The sequence below is a fragment of the Rhizomucor pusillus genome (genome assembly GCF_041956525.1).
Source record: "Rhizomucor pusillus strain CBS 183.67 unplaced genomic scaffold VTP01scaffold_5, whole genome shotgun sequence".
NCBI classification, from domain to species: domain Eukaryota; kingdom Fungi; phylum Mucoromycota; class Mucoromycetes; order Mucorales; family Lichtheimiaceae; genus Rhizomucor; species Rhizomucor pusillus.
Genome location: NW_027192147.1, coordinates 854512 through 876895, shown reverse-complemented (window position 1 = coordinate 876895; position 22384 = coordinate 854512). Strand labels below are relative to the sequence as shown.

At 44.2% G+C, this 22384-nt stretch overlaps 8 protein-coding genes across 8 annotated transcripts; 3 read left to right on the top strand and 5 right to left on the bottom strand.

The window, feature by feature from the left end:
- Positions 1-167: 167 nt before the first annotated feature.
- On the bottom strand, positions 168-1446 carry VTP01DRAFT_8488 (uncharacterized protein; the record flags this gene model as incomplete). The annotated part of the gene is made up of 5 exons (XM_069387614.1): positions 168-445; positions 513-533; positions 608-881; positions 990-1076; positions 1153-1446. 5 exons carry the CDS (start codon positions 1444-1446, stop codon positions 168-170), a joined length of 954 nt encoding a protein of 317 aa, XP_069241366.1.
- Positions 1447-2525: 1079 nt separating this feature from the next.
- On the bottom strand, positions 2526-3153 carry VTP01DRAFT_8487 (uncharacterized protein; the record flags this gene model as incomplete). Its single annotated transcript, XM_069387613.1, has 4 exons — positions 2526-2642; positions 2709-2804; positions 2879-3030; positions 3099-3153. The coding sequence occupies 4 exons, from the start codon at positions 3151-3153 to the stop codon at positions 2526-2528; spliced, it is 420 nt and encodes a 139-aa protein (XP_069241365.1).
- Positions 3154-3204: 51 nt separating this feature from the next.
- VTP01DRAFT_8486 (uncharacterized protein) lies at positions 3205-4721 on the top strand (the record flags this gene model as incomplete). Its single annotated transcript, XM_069387612.1, has 7 exons — positions 3205-3395; positions 3462-3538; positions 3601-3729; positions 3793-3881; positions 3940-4180; positions 4252-4445; positions 4518-4721. 7 exons carry the CDS (start codon positions 3205-3207, stop codon positions 4719-4721), a joined length of 1125 nt encoding a protein of 374 aa, XP_069241364.1.
- Positions 4722-4977: 256 nt separating this feature from the next.
- VTP01DRAFT_8485 (uncharacterized protein) lies at positions 4978-6762 on the bottom strand (the record flags this gene model as incomplete). The annotated part of the gene is made up of 4 exons (XM_069387611.1): positions 4978-5608; positions 5673-6127; positions 6188-6288; positions 6360-6762. The coding sequence occupies 4 exons, from the start codon at positions 6760-6762 to the stop codon at positions 4978-4980; spliced, it is 1590 nt and encodes a 529-aa protein (XP_069241363.1).
- A 1877-nt stretch (positions 6763-8639) lies between these two features.
- Positions 8640-10164, bottom strand: VTP01DRAFT_8484 (uncharacterized protein; the record flags this gene model as incomplete). Its single annotated transcript, XM_069387610.1, has 7 exons — positions 8640-8869; positions 8923-9039; positions 9122-9161; positions 9225-9506; positions 9598-9682; positions 9758-9789; positions 9850-10164. 7 exons carry the CDS (start codon positions 10162-10164, stop codon positions 8640-8642), a joined length of 1101 nt encoding a protein of 366 aa, XP_069241362.1.
- A 1074-nt stretch (positions 10165-11238) lies between these two features.
- On the top strand, positions 11239-13543 carry VTP01DRAFT_8483 (uncharacterized protein; the record flags this gene model as incomplete). Its single annotated transcript, XM_069387609.1, has 8 exons — positions 11239-11601; positions 11661-11690; positions 11767-11918; positions 11994-12461; positions 12524-12674; positions 12727-12762; positions 12825-13227; positions 13290-13543. The coding sequence occupies 8 exons, from the start codon at positions 11239-11241 to the stop codon at positions 13541-13543; spliced, it is 1857 nt and encodes a 618-aa protein (XP_069241361.1).
- Positions 13544-14893: 1350 nt separating this feature from the next.
- Positions 14894-16865, top strand: VTP01DRAFT_8482 (uncharacterized protein; the record flags this gene model as incomplete). The annotated part of the gene is made up of 8 exons (XM_069387608.1): positions 14894-15254; positions 15314-15637; positions 15691-15813; positions 15873-15942; positions 16005-16306; positions 16371-16514; positions 16571-16689; positions 16749-16865. The coding sequence occupies 8 exons, from the start codon at positions 14894-14896 to the stop codon at positions 16863-16865; spliced, it is 1560 nt and encodes a 519-aa protein (XP_069241360.1).
- Positions 16866-21212: 4347 nt separating this feature from the next.
- Positions 21213-21620, bottom strand: VTP01DRAFT_8481 (uncharacterized protein; the record flags this gene model as incomplete). Its single annotated transcript, XM_069387607.1, has 2 exons — positions 21213-21502; positions 21557-21620. The coding sequence occupies 2 exons, from the start codon at positions 21618-21620 to the stop codon at positions 21213-21215; spliced, it is 354 nt and encodes a 117-aa protein (XP_069241359.1).
- Between the last annotated feature and the right edge of the window lie 764 nt (positions 21621-22384).

Below are 22384 nucleotides of genomic sequence, written 5' to 3'. Positions count from 1 at the left end.
AGAGAATATAGGCACAATATCAAGCGAACACACATGAAAATGAAACAATGTCTATTTGTATTGAACAAAAAGGGTCAAGATGCATGAAGGATTGGCTAGTTGCTCGGCACCAGGCCAATCTTTTGAAGATGGCGATAAAAGGAAAAAGGGCAAAAAGAAATGACGATTTACATGTAATCTATAGTTTTGTAGGGCTTTCCTGTCTTTTCCAAGAGAGAATTCCAGTATGTGTCAATGTCAAAAGTGAAGTTGTAGTTGCCTCCGTACTCGGTCTCCAACTGATCCGCAGGCACGTAGTCTTGGAGGTGGACCCATTCGTTGTTGACGCCCTTTGCATCATCCTTTGTCTGTTTGTCCTTATCGTACACGAATTTGATCTTAGCCTTTGTGACAGGGTCCATGAAAGGCGAGATCAACTTGAAAGTGGTGAAGAAGAACCATGGAGCTTATGAATAGAAAGAGCATGAGCGTCTCTAGAAGGTAAGTAGTACATGCTTTCCTTTAACACTTACACTTGACAACAAAGGCAATGCCTGCGAGGGACAAGAGGTTTTTGTGATCAGCACAAAGAGCCATGTGACACAAACGAAGCGTGTGTGCTACTTACCCAAACGTTCAGGATAGTGGTTGCTAAGGATGTCCAAAAACTTTTTGCAAGTGGCGACGCTGGGGTTGTGGGAGACACTAGAGTCCTTGAAATCAACAATGATAGCCAAGTTCTCGACTTTAGGAGGCATCAGACGGATACCGCGCTCCAAGCAGTAAACAATGTGCTTGACTTGACGCTCAGCGTCCTTAGAGTTTTGCAGACGGGGCCGCATAATCCAAATAGGTCGACCGGATTTGTCAAAACCGTCGAAGTACATTTTACCAGTTTCGGCCTATCGATAACCAAGAAAATGTTCAGCCAACAAGTTTTCCGGGGCTTCCACTACTCCCTACATCATCATCATCCTCCTCCTCCCCTACAACGTTATCCAAAGTCCTACCTCTGGTCTGATGTAATCGGGATCCAATTGGTCAGGTCGATATTCACGGCGCCATTTGATCGTGTTTTCGAGCATGGTCTTGGCGGCCTTCAGAGGACGAGCGAGCAAAATGTTGTTAGATAACATAGATGGAGAAGACAATGAAGTCAATACCCTGTCATACCTCATAGTCCCACTTGCGCGCGCGGAAATAACGCTTATACGTTCCCTCGGTCAAAAATCTCTTTTCGCTTTCGTAGTATTCGTGGTCCTCGGGCAGCATGATAGTCTTTATATACTCTTTGAGCTTTTCTATTTTCTGCTGCTGTTGTTCGTCGACAGCGGGTATGGCCGGAGGAGTGTAGTCTGCCGGGGCAGTCAAGAGCGGCTCGTGTGTGGAAGGTGCAGCCTCGGCCTCCTTGGAGACAGCAGCATTCGTCGTGGAGTTGTTACTGGACTTGAAACGGAAGACGTTCATTGCAACTCGAGCACGACCCAGTAAAGTTGTGCAAAGTGAAAAAGAGGACGGAGAAGGAAAACCTGCGGGAACGTGGGTTCAAACCTGAAAAAAGCGCTGCGGACCGATCTTGGTTTCAACAAATGATTGGCTGATACTATAGTACTTCGGTCTGCAGATTACCCGCCCAAGTCGTCTTGTCTTCTTTTGCAGGCCAAGAAGAACGTGTCTTGGCTAGGTCAAACATTCGCCGCCGTGAAAATTGGGTTTATCGAGTTTGCATTCTTACGATATTAGACGTCTTGCATAATGCTTGTCGATTATCGGGTAAAAGTTAATCTCAAGACATGCATACTTCTACAGAATCTCCATAGACTATGTACGTATGCTGGATAGTAAATTATGGTCAGGTAGAATTTTGACAGATATACATGCAATATGGATGTGAATCCTTCCGGAAAAACAAATAGCGCCTTCACAAGCTATCTGGTTACTACGTATTGCAAGATATCCGAATCAGCGGTCAATCAGATAAGAATATCATCAACATATCTCGGCCTAGGAAGATAGACTACGTATTGAAATTAAAACATGATAACATTTGTTATAACTGGAAAGGGCGGAAAATTTAGGATGGGTCATCTCATCAGTAAGCTTCTGCTGCAGCTAATTAAGGCACATTTATCAACCGTGCTTCTCCGTTGATGCAGCAATTCTGTAGTCCGCATCTCATTTGCAGCGCGTATTCCAACAGCCGAAATATGGTACACGCCGGATCGTCGGCGGATGATCTACCAGGGCTCCCATGCAACGAGCATATGCTTACGTAAGCGTTCAACTGTCAGCTTGCCATGATATGCGATGTACGAATGCACAGGAGGAGGATGTAAAGGCAATTTCTCAGCTAACTTAACTCGTGTTAACGCTACGGAAACCCACGATGAACAGTCTAACTGAACAATTCAATACCGTAGGAGCAGCATACATGTCACAATGATCCACAATATTCAATGTTCTATACTTTGCTTGCGTTATTCGCAAGCCATGTTTCAAGTACCTTTACATTAACGCGTCTTTTTTTTCCAGCTGTTGCTTGGCTACTATGATTTTAATTCGAGGGAAGAAGTGTCAAACACTTTACATTTAGATCTAAAGACTTGCAAAGAACGTTCGCGCACGATATCCTCTACAACCAGCTCATTGGCAATCATGCGACGCTATCGAAAAAGAAGGAACAATTTACAAACTCGTTCAGTTGCTTTGGAATTCCATTGCATTCTTACCTTGGATTCGTCCGTGAAGAGACTCGACTTTGTATCGAAATCGTCAGGATCTTCTTCTAAGAGTTTGTTCTTCTTTTCGATTTGTTCGTCCATGACCTGGTCAGTGTTAGCGCGGGACTGCCCCCTCTCGTTCCAAGACAAACGCTCAAATAATGTTTTTCTCATGGTACCTTCAAGCAGTAGTTTACTGCCTCCTCACGCTTCTTGTAAGCTTCTGCAAGCTCAGCAAAGAATTGGCCGCAAGCCTTTTGGGAATGAGTGTCTGTGGAATTGAGACGCGGTATAATATTGTCGTCGACTCGGCGCAACTCCTTCATAATTTCTAGATCGCGACTCGATCCTCGCTGAGGGACTTGGTCTATATACTCTCTCATTGCAAAGGCAGCTTACCCTTGAAAAAGGAGAGATTGTAGCAAGTGCTTGGGCTCAAACTCTTCTCTGCCATTTTGTTTTGACAACGTAAACACCCTCCACAGAATGGGCCCTGACCTTAAAAATGGAGTCTTGCACTCCGCCCCGTCTGTTCTTTCGGGCTTCGATCAGCAACATGAGTAGCAGCAGCGCCATGGAAATTAGCGAAGAAGAACAGCAGACTGTGTCCAACAATACAGCTAGCCAGCAAGCACCGGGATCAGCAGCAACGGTAGTTTCGTCAGCACAAGCAAGCTCTGGCCTCTCAATCTCAGTGTATGCTATGCTGAACAATGATGCATAATCCGGCCGTGTCACTCAACTTGGTTGTGCTGGATAAAGACACCCTCTAGTATTATTGAATATTTCAGACCACTATACTCGAACAGGTCTCTTGAATGCAAACGAAGAAAACCCAAGTAGGTTTGGAGTGTGTTTAACGTGGATACAATTCAGATAAATAACAAGCTAATCACAAAAGCACGCGTGTACGGAGCACTTCTGGCGCAACAATCCGGTCGCGACGTTGATATCGTAAACTCTTTCGAGTTACCTATACCACAAGATAACAAAATTGATAAGCAATATTTGATGACGAAGCAAGAACAACGTAGGTCATGCAACAAAGCAACTTTTTTACGTCCGTGGAGCTTAACAAAAAATGATATTTCAGTAAAACAAGTTTTTCCTGATCTAGATTTCATGGGATGGTACACACTCGGCTCGTTCCCAACAGAAACAGATTTGAAGCTGCACGAACAGGTTACATCCAAAAGAAATTGCAATCAATCGATTTTTGCCCTGACGTTCGCTCTTACAGTTTCTCGAACTGAACGAATCGTCACTTTTCCTTCAGCTGGATCCTGTCGCATTAAGCAAAGGCAGCAAAGAATTCCCTGTAACAATTTACGAATCGACGATGGATATGGTTCAGGATCAAGTTCGGCTTGTTTTTGTAAAGGTTTCATACAAAGTGGAAACAGGCGAAGCAGAACGCGTCGCTGTAGATCACGTAGCAAAACCCAGCGTAAGCGGTGGAGGTGCCGATCTGGGCAATACACGTAAGAACTTATAAGGGAGATTCAATGCACCGTGCAATCGAAAATCGCTGACCCAAGACTGCTCTTGATAGTTATCTCGCATCTGACAACACAAAGGAATGCAATTGCTATGCTCCATGCAAGGATTTCTTTCTTGTATCAGTATTTGCAAGATGTGAAGGATGGAGTGATACCGATGGATTACGATATTATACGACAAATTTCAACGGTGTGCCGACGATCACCGTTAATGGAAGGCAATGCATTCAACGAACAATTCTCGACTGTAAGGCGGTCAATTGTAGAATTGATAACGGTTTTTAGTCCCTTACTAAGCATTTATACTTTGCCGTCATAGGAAGTTACTGATGTGTTGCTAGCAGCTTATCTGACGACGATCACAAAGGGACTCAATGCCGTCAATGATCTGGTTGATAAATTCAATCTGACTGTGACCGGAGGCGGAGCGGCTGGCGGTACAGTGCATGCAGGCAAAGCAGGTCTGGTATCTCCTATGGGGGGTGGACACAGACGAAGAGCAGCGGGCAAAAAGAAGCATTGAAAAGTTTATGACATTTGAACTGTATACAGTGTATATTTCAGCTAGTAAAAAGGGCAAAAAAATTAACAACACGGTGCAGTGCAGTGCAGTTTGTAAAGCGGGTTGAATTAATCCATCTATGGGTGGTACGTTTGACGAGATTGTTGAACAGACAGAGCGAGAAGGCTAGGTGGTGCGGGTGCGGGTGTTTGGGATGGGGAATGGGAGGAGGTAGTTGGGGAATTGAAATTGTGGGTATAGACAATGAAATAAGTTGTTACTGCTGGTCTTTAAGAACGCCGTAAACGGAGGATGACATGACGATCAGGCCCCAGACGACGAGTATGACGGCTATTACATCCAAAAATCCTATCTTTGGGCGCTGCAAGCTTTCTGCAGCCATGACGCTGTTCTGATCGCATTCGCTGTCGTCGTCGTCCGGTATAATCTCTCCGCCGTCGACTGTGGAAATATCCTCTTCGTCGTAGTAAGAATAGCAATAGTTCGGGGCAGGGCTGGGTAGCAAGCGCGATGAAGAGGAGCAAGACTGTGCATCGAAAGAAGGAGTAAAAATAGGTGATTTGAATTCATCGCAGTATTTGCTGGAAAGCGTTGGAGTCACTGTCAAGGTCTGAGCAGCGGTGAGTGTAGGGGATGGCTGATCGTCGACACGCCAGCGTGTGACCAGGTACGTTGCTGCGGGTAAGATGTAAGAAAGCGTGGTAGCTGCAAAACCGCCGACCAAAGAGTACACGATTCCGAGGGACCGCACAGCGACGCCCAAGCCCATGATAAAGAAAAACAACACAAATGTAAGAGTGTAGTGTTGGAAATTGGTAGGCTGCTGAGTGGCAGTTTCGAAGCCCAGTGATTTCTGGATGGCTTCACGCGTAGGATAAAAGCCCATTCTAGTTGTAAATTTCATCAGCAACGATGCCAAGAACTGTCGGTTTTATGTGAGGATCAACTTACGGGATGCTGAATATCATGCTGAAGCCGAGCGCAAATCGACCCACGTTGACGATAGCATCGTCGTCATCAAAATTCATAAATAGATTTGATTGTACCTTGGAGCCAAAGCACATGTATCCGACAATGGCAAAGGTCATGGAAACAGCCCAACTGATGCTGGTGGAGAGGGCAGTTGCTTTGCGCCATGCACGATGTGATTGGTTACGCAGGGTCAAAAAGTTGCTAAAAGAAACCTGGGAACAGGTGAACGCAAAGGCCATGATGCCGAGCGCCCCAAAAAGATCGGAGCCGACCCACGTAAAGACGGGCTCGCCGGTCTCGTCATGTGGCGTACGATCATAGTAGGCAGGGACACGTATCAGGATGGTCAGCAGGATGACAGGAAGGCAGAGAACAGATAAGATAGACCACCGGGCTAGTGAACCGATAGAACGACGTAGATTCAATGGAAGAATCTAAATATGTAAAATGTTAGCAACCTAACATGGCTAATACCTCTTCAATGATTTACTTACACAGAGGGTTCCTATGGCGACAATTACGAACGTACGATCTGACAAGAGCGGGTACTGGGGCAAATATCGATGCAGTATGACCGGAATAGTATCTCCTAGCACTGATGATAATGCGCGCAAGTTTGGAATTACTGATCTTATTTTTTCTTCCTTCCTTAGTATATAGACTTACAAATAAAGTAACTCACGCAGGCACCGCCAGCCTGGGCAACTATGACGAAATTCAGGAAATGGTAGCCGAATCGCCCCATAACATGCTCGACAAGCACCGCGAATTTGTAAATGCCCACACGCTTTCCGGCCAAAATTAGCATGTACAATCCCAACTGCGACAATACAGCAACCCAGATGGATGAGGCAACTCCGGTGAAAAAACCAGCCCTTGATACTGCAAAGGGTAATCCCATAATACCAGCCCCTACGGTGGCATTGACAAGATTAAATGCGACCTCAATTACATGTCGAGTGCCGTATCCTGGCCGGTCTGCCTGAAGAAGATCTCGTTCCGCCTGCGTCAATTCTTGCTGCTGTTGGTACTGTTTTAATCGTGGTTTGATGCTGCCGTAATCTGTCATGTTGGTACAAAGAAAAGCGAACAAAAGATAGATAGAGTGAAAAAGAGGGTGAAAGGCGAGATAGGTAATGTAGGCGAATTTAAAAAAAGAAAGGAGATAAAAAAAGAGGGGTGAAAATAATATGGGGGTACGTGAGTCAAAGGGTCACTCGGGAGAGGGGTAATAGATACAGGAAACTTGCCAAACACGGTAATCTCCACACGGGAAGCCGGATCGACATGTATCTTTTTGTCAACAAAAAAGCACGAGCATCGCAACCGGTCCAGCGTCATCTGTTTATGTATGTCTACTGCTTGCTTCTTCTTTTGCATGTATCTTACCATCCATGATACTCTTGCTTACAGATACACCAAGATAATATCATTCTTTCACACGATGCACCAGCGCCCAGACGCCCCCGGTTTCCCGGCAACTAATAACTGAATATGATATCGATTTCTGCTATCCTGCGTACAACACGTGCTCCGGTCTGATGAGCCTTGTATTCAGTGTGAGGTGAGGCACAGTACGTGCCTTGCTTCTTATTGGTGCAAGCACGGAACCATGACCGAGATGTGAACCGAATGCCCTGAGCCTATGCCCTGAGCCTGGGCCATGTATCCGTACATTTGTCACTCGGGCAAGATAATTCATGTTGCACGTTGTACATAACGTGACGATTAAGAATGTTATCGATGCTTCTGACAAGTGATGAATGACGCTGCGCCGCGGGACAGACAAGTATCGAAAATGTGCAAGCATCCTTAGCAACAGCTGTGCATGCACCATTTTCGGTGTACGCAGTTGCAGATGCATAATCCACCACTGCCCCAGTATTTGTCGTGGCACGACTCGATTGCACCACCGCCCGCGTGATTTGCATTGATCCTCGTTTCTACTTTTAAGTGGTACCGGCTGTCGCTTCACTTATCGTAGCACCAATCGTAAAATGTATAATCAGCCGTTATATGCATGACGGACCCGTCCTTACCTCGATTGCCCTTTAATTTCTTTATTGATAAGGCAGACTATCCCTGAATAAGATTTCTTGGGCACGCTGAGGCGAGGTACTTTTTCTAATCCATGTATGCAGCAATTTCAAAAGCAAAGTACTATTCATATTTGTCTCAAATGTATGCATCTCGAGAAGCGATGGTAATCTCAGTAAACTGGATGCTGGTGCATACACGAACAAATTGCTTAAGCTATCAACTCCCCAGAACATGGTAGTATCGTAACATTGATTCCACGCATCTCCAGGGTCGTGGGAGAACCTTGTATACTGTGCAACGGATTGATTGTCATAGTTCCGTGTGACTACATGACTACATGTAATAAAATTGTCGATTCCTTATCTATTAACACATAGTCCGTCTTTCCCCCTTGAAGGGGACTTCGCAATTCTAAGTTGGCGTGCTGATAAGGAATATTGCTGTGTGGGGGCTATCGATGGACGGCAGGAAAGCACTATGCAGGAACCTTGGGAACTTCCAGCAGCTATTTCTTTAGACGGATAGAGTGAACCTAGAACTAGAGTTATGAAAACGTCAAAATTCCCCTATGCCAAGTATTCATGCTATATGCAAAAAGTCACGTTGCAAGCTCTGATCCACTACAAATGATGCCAGATTTTACAGTATTATTCAATGTGACTATGGTCGCAAACTGCCAAGTAGTTTTACACGCTACTTCCTGGAAGACGTTTGTCAGACTCGCATGTCACTATCAATGGATTGCAATATGTACTGCTTGACAAGTTACAGAAATTTTCGACAAATCTAATAGAGCAAGTTATTTATTATACGTAGAGATGAAACTGTGTACATGTAATATACAGTAAGATTTTTAGATGCGGCGTTTTCAAACATTTATAATAAAATACACTCTACAAGGGCTGATCATAATGCATCTGCGGAGGCGGCCGATGCTGGCAGAGAGGGCTTTTTACCGACATGTACGTGCCACTCTAGATGTGCATCCGACTTTACGCATTGAGCGCATACCATTTCTGCGCGCTGTGCATACTCTTCCGGGTCTAGCCCCATTTGTGGTGCCAGCAACTCCCGCCGCCGCTCAAACGCCTGGAGATTGACCTTTACAAACTCTTGCGCTAGTCGACCATCTGAAGCTACTCAGAGTATTAGCAAAGAAAGCTACTTTACGCACGCGAGCAAGTCTTACCGTAATGAACATCTCTTCGCATAGACTGGATGACTTGGAAACCGGCCTCGTTCAGCAAAGATGGAAGTTTTAAAGCTACCTCCAAGTCGCGGTCGATAGCGTTAAGAACGTTTCGAACTGTTTAGCAAGGTAAAATAATAATGAAAACAACTCGTTTGTATTAGGTCAAATGACGCGAGGCGGTGAGGAGAGAATTTACCTGCTTCCAGAAAGGATTCTATCATTACTGTACCACCGACCTGGTTAGCATGTTGAGGTTAGTAGTCTGCATTCTTATCGCAACACACAACTGATAGGCATACCGCATACAGTAACTCCGAGGTCTGCATGACGCCACCTGGCTTCAGGACTCGAAACGCTTCCTTTAATATAGTCTTCCATTGTGGGCGTGTTAGCATTACGAATTGGACGCGCATGTGGACGACATCTACGCTGTTGTCCTGCAGCGCAGAAAGACGGTAATTATCCACCATATCTTCGAACTTTGCATTGGGCAGTTTCAATGCATCTGCATCGAGCGGAACATCGTCGCCGATAGTTCGTACACCGATGTATTTGCAGGTAGGATACTGCGTGGCCATATCCTGATTCACACGGGGTCCAACCCCAGTATATTTCATTTAGCACATCAAGCACAGCTACCTCATTCACACGTTGCTCTTCATTGTTCCTTACCATAATCCATGCTCCGTTGCGGCATCCGATGTCAACAACGGTAGCATTTGGCTTTAATTTCGGTAGTACAGTAGATATTACGTTTCTAAAACGGATTCAGAATAACATCTTCTTCGTTGTACGAGCTTATTACAAGGTGTCGCTCCACACATTTACGTACCCATCAAAAAGTTTTCGTAAAGCAAAATGTAGCTAAAATGGGCCCTGCATCAGATATATCAACTTTTACCATTGCATCTCATCTCAACTCACATTAAAATCGTATGCTTCAGGATCTGTGTTTTGTGGCAGAAACTGGCTGTTGGATTCTACGCCTGCATAAAACCGTACTTTGCCGCCGCTGCGGGTGATGTGAGGTTCCGAGTTCTGTCCTTCTGGTGGTGAACTTGTTGGCCGCCTATCAGCGTGGTAGGATGGATGCGACGATGAAGTAGAAGTGTTGTGCTGGAATCTTGTTCTTCCGGAGGATGCATTTGCACTTTGTGTTTGAAGGGATCGACCATATTGATTGCCACGGCTTGCATACTTTTCATGGTGGTGTTTCCGTTTAGAATGAGAAATTCCCATCGAAAGTAGTAAAAATGGAAAAGGCAGAAAAGAGGGTTCAAGTTCAACAGACTCCATACTTTTTAAGATCCCTGCTATACCGATGTTGTGAAGCACAAGCCTACATTGCAGTTGTTCTGTGCGCTCTTCATGTCACCACCCCTTTTCGCTCAAAAGAGATGAATAAGCAACATGGCACGTGTGCATGTGCTCCCTTGTGGAACAATTACCCGATGGTTACTGCTTAGCTTCAAATCGCACAAAACGTACCTCAATATGGTTTGCCTATAAAAAATTGATCCTTTTGATGACTTATATGCAATAGCTTGAATAATAATGCATTGCGTCCACTGTCGTAGGAAGATGAGATGTTTATATCAATCTTACACACGATATAACAAAATATTACGCCACTGGATGAAAAGGATCAGTTTAGTACGCAGTTTTAAAGCGCATGAAATTATGATCGGAAGTTACGGTTTTCTTTCAAGAGTCGGATCACGCATACAACGCACGCAGACAGAAACTCCCCCTCTCTTGGCTGGATGGATCCGTTCTGCACATAAAATTCTGTCTTGTGTGAATCACAAGCGCAATTTCCGAATGTTCTTCCGATTGAAATCAACCCGCTGTTAGCTATTGGAGCTACCTACGTCAGTTGTGTAGACTGTTATCACAAGTAAGGAGGTAGCTGGATCGAATTGATCGGCACCCACCCATACAACTATCTGTTCTCCCGGAATTCGCTGGAACTGAATCTGCTGCATATCAATAGCTTTGTAACACGATTTACCTTGTTATATCTATGCAACTCCTTAGTTAATCAACTGTACTTAGCATCTGAGCCGGTTGCTGCGTAGTTGAGGCCTATAAACCGAACTTACAATCATAAGCATTGCGTTGCGACGAGCAGGATAAATTATTTTTCCGGTAGCAACTGTTGCGTCTTCTGAGTATTTCCCGCCACGGCACTTTCCAGCTCTCTGCGCATAGACGCACTAGGCTAACCAAGCAAGAGGCTTCCAGCACCTGTATATTCTAAGCCGTGGGCGATAACGGATCTCCCCACAGAGGCACGTGTCGTTCAATTCAAACATGGCTGAAGACGACTCTGCCAAGCTACGCAGTCTTTACTCCTCACCTGCACAAGACACCACCGAAGCGGTCACTGCATCCCTTAATCGAACATCACTCACTTCTTCGGATTCATACCCAAACTCGCCTGAAACTACGGAACTTACTGGGCAACTAAGTCGTCAACCATCAAACGCCGGGCATTATCGTCTGAAAGAAGTGCCCACCTTCCCTCACGCCAATGAAGTTATCGATCAATCCCAGTCTCACAACTCTGAGAAGGTTGTCGAGATATCTCCGAGTACAGGTCGATACCTGCGACTCAATACGTTGCTGGGCAAGGGTGCGTACAAAATCGTTTACAAAGCCATTGATCGAGAGGAGGTATCTGAATTTCACGACCGTGGATACAGAGTGGTTTCTAAGCTATCCAAACTGCGTAGGGTTACGAAGTTGCATGGAACACTGTTCAGGTGCGTTGTATATCATAGCGATATATATATGATAAACTGGACATCAAAGAGAGACTGATATATGCTACCTGTTCAGATTTCACAATCACCAAACAATAAGGATCTGGAGCATGAAATCCAGATTTTGAAATCTGTACGGCATCCGAATATAATTGCTTTCCACGAAGCTTGGTACGGTGAAAATGAAATTGTTTTTATCACCGAGCTTATGACCTCCGGCACGTTGAGGTGAGCGTTGTCATCCTGCCTTGAAAAGGATAAACCAGAGCTCCAGATCCATCTCTAATATCCGTGGGATAAAAGAGAATATATACGGAAACTCAGTCTTCCCAATATCAAAATTATCAAGCGTTGGTCTCGCCAAATCCTTAAAGGCCTCGTTTATCTCCATGGCCACGATCCACCGATTATTCACCGAGATATAAAATGTGACAACATATTCATCAACGGTGCATACGGCGAAGTAAAGATCGGTGATATGGGAACAGCAGAAATGAAACTAGGCAAAAAGTACACAGTCATCGGTACACCTGAATTTATGGCACCTGAAATGTATGAAGACAGTGGATACAGCGAGAAGGTCGATATCTATGCCTTCGGGATGTGTCTTTTGGAGATGGCCACTGGAGAATACCCCTATGGAGAGTGCACCAATGCAGCACAAATATACAAGAAGGTGTCAGCTGGCGTGAAACCCGCTTCGCTTTCGCAGGTTCACAACTCGCAGGTATTATCAGTCATTGAGAATTGTTTAGGACCAGAAGATGAACGGTACGTCTCTTATTTGGAGAAGAAATGATATTTATTACGATGAATAACATGCTAGTTTGCAGTATGTCCGCGCAAGAATTGCTAGAACATACGTTCCTAGCTGTGGAGCCTGATCTGGTTTTACTTGCTACGGATGCGAACAAGGTGCATCTAACGCTTCAAGTTGTTTTCAAAGGGGTTGATAGGCATTCTGTCAAATTTGATTTTAACACGGTAAGATTTTAGTATATTTATCTTTCGGCGCATAATGTTAAGTGATCAATAGGAAACTGATACCGCCGACGAAGTCGTCCGGGAAATGGTTAGTTTGAAAGGACTCAAAAGCAACCTATTCTTATGGACTTATACGCTGATGGGTCATAGATCGAAGAACAAGTTCTTCCAGAAAGATACCAGGAACACATTACAAAAGAAATCAACCGCATATTACGGGATCGAGATAAGCCCAGCGAAGCCGACCACGTACATCGATCAGTCTGGAGAAGAGAGAATGAAAACACTCGGAACGAGATTGAGGAAATGCGAGAAAAGCTACATCAACAAACAGAACGTATATCTAGTCTGGAAGCAGAATGCGACTTGTATGAGACGAGAGCGCGGGCGGCTGAAAGCAAGTTACGTGCGGTCTTGCATGAATTACACGAACTACGGCGCCAAGGCGAACCAACATCACCAGAGAAATCGGGAACACCAGCCATTGAAGGACAAAACGAACCTGATGCTCCAAGGCATTCTGCATCGGACATTGTCTCACATATCTTAGAAGGTGTGTAAAAACTCGACAATTGCCTTTTGCATATATACTAAAGGCACCACCTATTACTCCAGAATACTCTGATGATACCGATGTGGAGACGTTTGTTCGAGACTGTGCCCAAGCGACTCATCGAGATGCTGAAAAAGCAAAAGAGTGGGCAACTAAGCTGAAAAATCAAGATATCATGACGGTCGGTGATCTGAGAGATCTTCACGACGAAGATTGGGCTGGTATTGGTCTTACGGTTTTTGCACTGCGTGCTCTAAAGAATATGCTGAAGGGCAAGAAGAGCACAACCAGTCATGGCGCTCCTCCATCTGCATAAAGTTAACCCACCTCTATTATCCCACTTTTCCTTACAATCCCATCCCCCACCCATCTACTACATCTTCGACAGTTGGTCTAGGCACTGTATTGTACTAGCGATCATCATTAACAACCCACGTACGCAACATCGGCTAAAACAATTACTACACGCTAATATATCTCCATGTGGATACAACTGTGAAGTCTCGAGATTTGCATCATTGTCCCTTTTCGCGCTGTGCCTTGTGAGGATGTGTGGTCGTTGCAACTTTATCGTTTTGCGCATAAGGAGTTTCGCATGACTATTCTTCCTGTGAGATGATTTTCAAAGAGTGCGGGCGGTTAACAAAAGAGTTAAGCAAACAAGTTTGTTGTTTTCCCGCTATTGGCGGGGACCACGCACCGTGTCGGGGCTGGGCAGCCGCGGGCAAAGGGGAGAAGACAATGTAGAAAAAAAATACATTTTTGAGAGGGGGCGGCGCACCAGCAGGCACCACCCGGGACGGAGTGATGCTTCTACATACAGAGAGGAGACTTGCTTGGATAGAATGATATGCACACGCAAGCAAAAGATTTGGCAGACAACTTGGAAAATCCGGGGGCGACCATGTCTTTCGGTGACTTGTATAGCCACAGAGCCCAGGGGAAGACGCCAGAGAGCAGAGAAGCTGCATGCATAATTCGGTCAAGAGATATGTATAAACGTGCTTCAATCTGCATCAACCGTCAGTCGTTTGCAATCTTAAAAGGTTTGATGTTCTAGCTTACCATATCATTTTCCTTCATTATTTATGTAAAAGATAAAGAGAAAAAAGAGATGTAGGGGGACTGCTCATTTTATAGGCATTTCAACAAGAATCTTTCTGTGTCGTACTATAAGTGTAGCGCTATTTGGAGCTTTCGATCTTCGCCCAGGAGTTTCCACGGAACGTGCTTATCTCTAGCCAATTTTGTAGATGTTCAATAGTATACTTTGGATAGTATATTGCGCCGAAACAGACTCGCGTGTCTCTCCCAACCCTTGTTTTGCATCCACCATCGAAGTTCCAGGTTCCATCAAAATTCCAGATTTACTGTTAACACCAGGAAATAATATCTCTAGGTCATTGCGTGTACCTTATTGATTACTTGCGGTTTTGAAGACTCGTCGATATAGGATAGGGAAGCTTACATGCAACAGGGTCTGTGGTGTCTCAATCATCGGTGCTGTATCATGCAGCTTCGCCATCTTTGTCCGGGTTCCAGAGCCGCAGTCTTTAGATAGGGTCTGTGTTAAGCAAATTTTGCTGACTTGCTGGCGGACAAAGCGCTTTTCAGCTGCTGCGAAGAAAAACCGTCAAACCACGAGAAAACTTCGCGTCAACGCGCAATGGAAACGGGATCACCTGAAAGGAACCGACACAAGACGTCTAAAAGCTCGGCTCGCCTAGCGCAACTCATTTCCTCGAGCGATCGCAAACGGGCACGAGATCCGGATCCAGAATCAACTCACAAGGTCAAGCGTTTCCGGAAGAAGAAATCATACGGCGAACACGACGAGGCAGAGAAAGAAAAGAAAAAGAAGAAAAAGAAGGAGAAGAAGGAGAAGAAAGAAAAGAAGAAGAAAGATAAGCATAAAGAGTCTGGAAAGGCAAGCGAAGAAGCGACTGCTGTCAAGCGCAAGCATGTTCCTGAAGATAAAGCCAAAACCCGAACCAAGAAATCAAATGACGGGCTTTTGCCTATCCTCGGTAGATCGACTCAAAACTAGGATGTTTGGAAAACCTGCTAACATGAATAATTGATCTAGATGCCCAGTATGAACTGAAATACGTTGTAAAAGGCCACGCTGACCGGACATTGCAGCAGACGCGAGAGCTTGAGGACGACGAGGACGTAAACCTCTGGGCATGCGAATTCGAGCCAGAACAAGACAGCGACGTCGTAGCAATTTGTGGCGCTAACAATGTGCTGTTTCTTGATGCGCAGAAAGGCACATTTGTCAAAAAATATACCCACCCTGAAGCGAAGGAAGAGTTCCTGTGTTTAGCATGGACGAAGTTGCGCGGTCCCAGCGATTTAATGGACGACGATGCGGCTGAGGACGATATATGCACTATCTTGGCAACCGCTGGTGAGAAACTAGCTACGAAAATCTTATTCGTTTGTTAAATACGCAGTATGTAGGGCGATTGGGTTCTGTCAAACTCATCAATTATATACAAAATGAGTGTTATCGTTATCTATTTGGACATCAGCGGCAGATTCATCGCATGCTGTTTCACAAGAATTACAAAAGATGGCTGTTTAGTAAGTGGCGAAATCCACAAAGCTCTTGAAAGTACTTGGGAATGAACACGATGCCGTAGCTGCTTCCGACGATATGTCCATTCGACTCTGGGATATCGGTTCACCTGCTAAAGAAAGAAAAGGATCCATGTATGTGTTTTTGGTAGATACGAAAACACAGGTGCTAATTAGGGACTGATGCTTTGTATCAGATGCCTTGGCAAATTTGCCGTACCTGCGAGCGCATCTGTACCAGCCTCAATGAGCATGGCGCCTGATAATACCTACTTGATGGTAGGCTGCACTGACGGACACATGCTGCGCTACAACATTTCAAGGCAAACGATGCTCGCCTTGGAGGACAGAAGCAAGGACGAGAAGCAGCCTATGCAGACTCTCCGACCTAATATCCTTTATCCCGATGGCGACGAATGGCATGATGGTTACATTGATGATATATACGTATTGGGCCAAACCTCTGCAGAAGCCAAACATAAATTAGATGGTTGCATCGGTGAGTATGATGATAATATTTGATATGCCTGCAAATACCAATGCGTACTAATTATTTGCCACAGTATCGAGAGGCACTGACGATTACGAAACAATAGTGTGGAATCCCGAGACAAGTACACTGGAAGATGCAGATATCTTATTATCATTTGAATGGCCGGATTCAGATGGTTACTCGGGAACGAGATTCAAAGTTATAGAGCAAAATGGCAAGTTTCCATGGTTCATGTATGGTTTGAACCTTGCTAACAATGGCGTCCTACAGGGAAGAAAGCAATGGTAGCCGGTGATTACGAAGGTCACATACGCATTTTCGACATTGGAGATACTCCATTCAGCAAAACATTAGAAGATAACAGCAAGGAGCAACATCCAGAGAAGAAGGTAATATATGTTGGATAACTTTCCACGTCATTAACCCCTGTGCTCATTTTATCCTGCAGCTCCTCTCTCATTCATTATCACGGCGGCTAGTGCGGGATGTTAGCTGCTCGTCAGACACAAGCATTCTCGTCTCTGTAAACAGTGGAAATGATATCTTCGTCTGGCACGAAAAATAAACTTGCATTGTACATTGTTGGAATACAGTTTGTGATGGATACCATATCCTACATTTCGAATTTATGATCAAAATAAATATGACTTGGGTCAAGAAAATTAATCCAGTTTTTATAAGTGCACAGAATATAATATCCAAAAAGATGGGTGTGCCTATTGCCAGAAAATGTGTATCTGGGTACCTTGCCATACTTTCGCTAGTTGAAATCTGCCGCATTGTGCATTACTGTGCTCTTTGATGCGCTTTGAAATTTTGAACCTTTTCCTCTGATCTGGCCATAGATCGGTCGCTCAGGGTACGAGCCAACAATACTAGATTCATGAGAATCGACTTGACTTTTATCTGGAACGATGCTTGAAACACAATGCCCTGAGAAAATCGTAGAAACTGTGAAGGAGGCGGCATCGGCAATCGAGAGTTGTGCAGTATATGACATTCAAGTGTCAGACATTGGAAGCGCTCTCACAGGTAATAATTACAATAAACAGTAAAAAGTTTGTATATTAATCGGCGCTTTCTTTTTCTAGCGGCAAGCTCTATGCTTTACCAACTGTCTTAAAAGCAAGAAGTGCAACCGATCGTCTAAACATGAGTTCATTTTACCAGCGACAGCAACGGAACAATGCAAACTCTAGCTTGAGTTACTTTCAAAAGGTTCATCGATGATGTTAAGATGAAGTTACATAGGAAGTGGGAGTGTTTCACGTATTAGCAGCCAAGGGAAAGGTGTGACCTGTAATTAGTACCAAATAACTCCCGGTTTCCTCAAACGTGAACGTATTCTCGACAAAGCTTTTTCGGGCGTGCCATACCGATGCTGACAACAGTCAAATAGAAAGCAATTTACTTTCCTCGTCTCCTCACTAAACTTCTTCCTTTCCCTTCCTTTTCTTTCCACGTCTACACCAGAATATGTATCAGTACCAGCTCTGCTTCTGTATGAAGAATAGGAAAGAATACCGACGGATAATGACGATTAATCCATTCTTTTCTACAATATTGATCTCACATTTTACTTGTATGTTTTGTGTCTCCAGAATATGTAAAGAGCGCTAGGGACTGAAGACCGCACACTCTAGCAATGTATTGTACTTGCGAGCAGTAGCTATATCTGCTCGAGTCATTTTCTGTTAGTTAAGCGGCGAGGATGCGCGACAGCAAAGCGAAGCGCATGTTCAGGGTGTGCTATGATCTTGAGTGAAAGCAGTAATAACGATCGTCACTGCGAAGTCGACACAAAGAGTCAGGCAGCCTAGCTAACGCGCGCTTGGCAAGAACTGCAAATGTTCATTCAGGATATCTGTGAAGCTTGGCAATATAGTCGGCCGTAGCAAACAAAAACACTATAGCAGAAGACCAACGAGCAGAGCAGCAAGCCTAGCGATTCATTCAAAGATCGAATCAAGAAGAGCTTACAGATCGTTGAAGGAACAAGATCAGATGCAATATAGGCAGAATTACAAGATAGGACGAACATCACTAGCTAATGTCAAGAGACTAAAAACTGACCGTCTTCTACGACCAAAAGGATCAGAGACTCGTCAGCCAAACATCCACCGCACACCCGAAGGACCAAAGGCCCATTTTCATATTCATTTTCATTATTAGTTTCACGCTAACGTGCTGAAAACCTGCAAGCCAGAGCCAAAGTAGCTTGCAGGGAACGAAACGCTTAACTCCCACTACAACCCCCACGATGACGGCAGTGAAAGGCCAAGCTCTTCCTCCAGTGTGCAGCCAGTGGACCACAAACCATCCTCGGAAGAGCCAATGTCAACAGGGCAATTACAGATGTAGTGGGCCCACCACCCGGCCAAAAGATAATGAAAGGGATAAAGAAGCAGAAAAAGGGCGCGAGGGATGCCTCCCTTTTATACTTTTTACTGGGTTTGATCTGACGGAACAGCCCTTCCGAGCTATGCCTAGACTCCGTCAAACTTTTTGATGTAACTCGACGAAAAATCGACCGTATGAGACGAGGCGAGTTTCTATGGAATCCTTGGAATCTGAAGAAACGGAATCCAAGACAAAAGATACTTACTCACATATAAAAGTATCAAGTAAAGTGAGGTTTTGAGGGTACAGGAAGCAAGAAAAGAGGCTGGACAAATCCGGCAACTGGGTAATTTACAATAGCAACATGCAAGTTACACAGCATTCGCAGTATAAAGCATCCAAAGGAAAGGACTAGAGACACGTGCATTTCTCACAGAAGACGATAGAAGGAAGGGGTTAAGGACGACGTTGCGAAAATACTAGGAAAATACTTTCATCAAGAAGGGAGACATGATGATGATAGGTGGAGTGAATGTAGTTTAAAGGATCGATGATCGTAGATGGCGCCATATGAGCTGTTGAACGCATCAAAGCTTTTTTCTTTGTGTAGTTACTTTGCTTCTGTATTTCAATATCCAGCATCAGCGATACTTGGTCTCTGAGTCGTGCACCGAACAAAAATGTTTCATGTTCATTTACCCTGAAACTGTGTATCCAAAACACACCATTGTATCTAAAGGATCATTACCATGGTTGGTGAACACTACAATGATCGTGGGAACTGTATTCTCCAATGGAGCTTACCCTATTAGGATTTTGCCGGCTGACTACAGTTCTGCATAAACAGCGTAGTTATACTCAGAATACTAAAATGGAGCAATGAACTGTAACCAGTACAAAGCAATCAAAATATGCATAGTTAAATACTGAGGAAGAATAAAAGCAGTATTTATGGTCAAACACTGCGCTCAAATCAGTGACAACCGCTTGGTCAGGGTCAAACTACCTTATGCATGGTAACTTAATTTCAGCCTGTCTCCCGAGGAATTGTCAGGACCCTCTCTAGGCCTTATCTTGCATGCGGAATAAACGATAGTAAGAACAAAATCACGTAGACTTTCCGCAGATGTCTGCAGACGTCCTTTAGATTTTTTCAAGCATAAGTTTATTTTCCGTGCTGTTATTTTGTATCATCACCTTCTGTTATATTCGTTCTTTCTGTCCGAATCGGTCTTCACGCTGCTAGTGAATAGTTACACCCAAACGTTTTCTCTGTAGCCATCGATAGCATGAACAGTAAAAACGTCGGATTCAGCATCATGTATGTATCTAGCAAACTAAATATGTCGTAACAGTCCACGAGTGAATGAAATAGGGAGAAGCATCCAGACACCGAATAGCTGCAACTGATACGTAATGCTATTGCATCTATAATTTTGAACTACCATATCGTTTAGATGCAGCATTTTTTAATGCTCAACGACTGTCCACTGATGAAACTACCAGTACTAATATGTATTCTGGTCACAAAAAGCCCATAGCCGAACGAAAGGAGTATCACTGCTTTGGGCGTCTCGTGGGTCCGTACAATTTGTTTCCGTTTCAGTTATAAATAACCAATTATATCGACCATCTAATTACTTGTTGACTTGGAGTACAAAACAATGCTAATGAATATAAAGCAATTGATTTGTCCCAATACTTCATCAATCGAGATCTTATACTGATCGATTGCTATTCGTTGCCATTCGTAGTTACTACTGCGAAGCATGGAAAGGTTACTGTTATGCAGCAACTCCGACGTGATTCGAAAGGTATAAAAGGAAGGGTGTCCTGGATACCTCGATTATCCTCATCCGCTCACGCCTTTTGGCTAAGATCAAGTGTAGTATCTGTTCTTTATAGTTTAACAACTATAACGAGGAACATTGTTCCTCATGTTGTTGCTCTTATCTTTTCCGCCAGGTCTCCTGTGCGCTGGCTTGCCATTACAGAGGCCATTGGTGTCCACAACCTTACGCTGTAGTTGTGCGACGCCGACAAACTAAAAATTGAAAATGAAAAAAGTGACAAAAATAGTGGCAGGGAGAGAGTTTGCTGTGATGGCTATGTAGATTTATAGCACATTTCCGTCGTTGCGTTAACGAATAATATAAATAGTAACATGGTGGAATTGCTCAGTCCAATATAAATGACACAGTTAATTCGATATGTATAAGTGTCGATAGACTATTCTTTTTAGCCGACAAAATAAGAAAGCTGAAGTCTTACAGTGGTTGGCAGCTTTTTGTTGTTGTTGAGATGTACTTTGTAGCCTATATGCAAAACTCAGTTCATGAGCATGCGTGGAAGCAGCACTTACATGGTTTCCCGTTACAAAGCAGCATGTCTTTTCAAATTCAATCACTGCGGATCAGTTGCGCCTTCGCAATTAACAACCTTGACACGACTGCCCACCACTGCGCGACGTGCACAGATCAGCGACGTGTCCGATAAGTAAGGTCATTGCAACCTGCGCGGCATTGTCTGCTACGTGCTTCACTTCATGGGTATGTCTACGAGAATAAGTATCTCAGGAGCTCGTAGCTTCGTAGTGGGTACCGCCAAATCTCGTGGAAATCATGCAAACCGCGCCTCGCTTCACGGTACGCTGTAAACTTGTTGAGCATACACAGGACGCTGGTTTATAACGAAAAACGTTTCGTTTTGCGTAGAAAACTATAATTACGATAGCGAGAAGTAAAAGATGGTTCCGGTTTTCGCCCGCATTGCCGCATGAAGCGAACTTCACACTGTAAGGGTACTCTAACCGGGAACCATTGGCATCCCCAGCTGTCCGGGCGAAACTTCTGAGCTCTACCACTGGGCAGCGGTGAGGCGTTCTTAGTTTGCATAGGAAAATCCTTCAAGAGATACCTTTCGCTTCGGGATTTGGTTTTTCCGGCCGTGATGAAACACAAACATTATGCAATGTTGTCATCTGAGTTTCCCTGCAGGCACAATAAAACGGAAGCGTTTACCCATCTACAAACCATTCCAAGAAGTCCATGACCTGGGGACATTAGACATTAAAGCGGCTTTACATTTCGCATTACATTTGCTCTTTTCACGATTTTGGTGACATTGAGCACCGTCTTGATCTGCAATTCTGGTCTCTGCACTTAAAGCGATCAGGATCCCCTCCAGCTCTTTGCCACAGAATTCAGCAGGAATGCTTTATCACTAAAGCGTACGTGCACGGTGTCTCTTGTTTCAACTATTGTCTTCTCTGAGCAAACTTTGCATCTGTTCTAGCAACCAACACCATTTCTGTAATGCATGATCGCGAGAAATATGTACATCTACAGTCGTGTTAAACATGTACATCGATGCATTAGTTGAAGTCAATCCACGCTGTTCACGATCGGTAAAGTGCCAAAGCTTTATCTATAGATACTTGCAAGCGCTTTGCCTTGTTCGGATGTATACGTATCTATATACGTCTTCAAGCATTAAATGTGGTATACATATCTCCTGAAAGTAAATGCATACTTCGTAAGCCTTCTACAAAGCACAGTCCATCGAAGAATTGTTCAAAATTTATGATCAGAAACAATAGATATGACTTGGCCAGAAGTTACAAACAGGACAGCAAGTTTAGAAGCATTTCTAGGCAGTAGGCGCTCCGGTAAGGCATTTTATTAACGCCAACAGGTGTACAAATACTGAATAGTGTGTCATTTATACTAGAGTGAAAGAAAGATG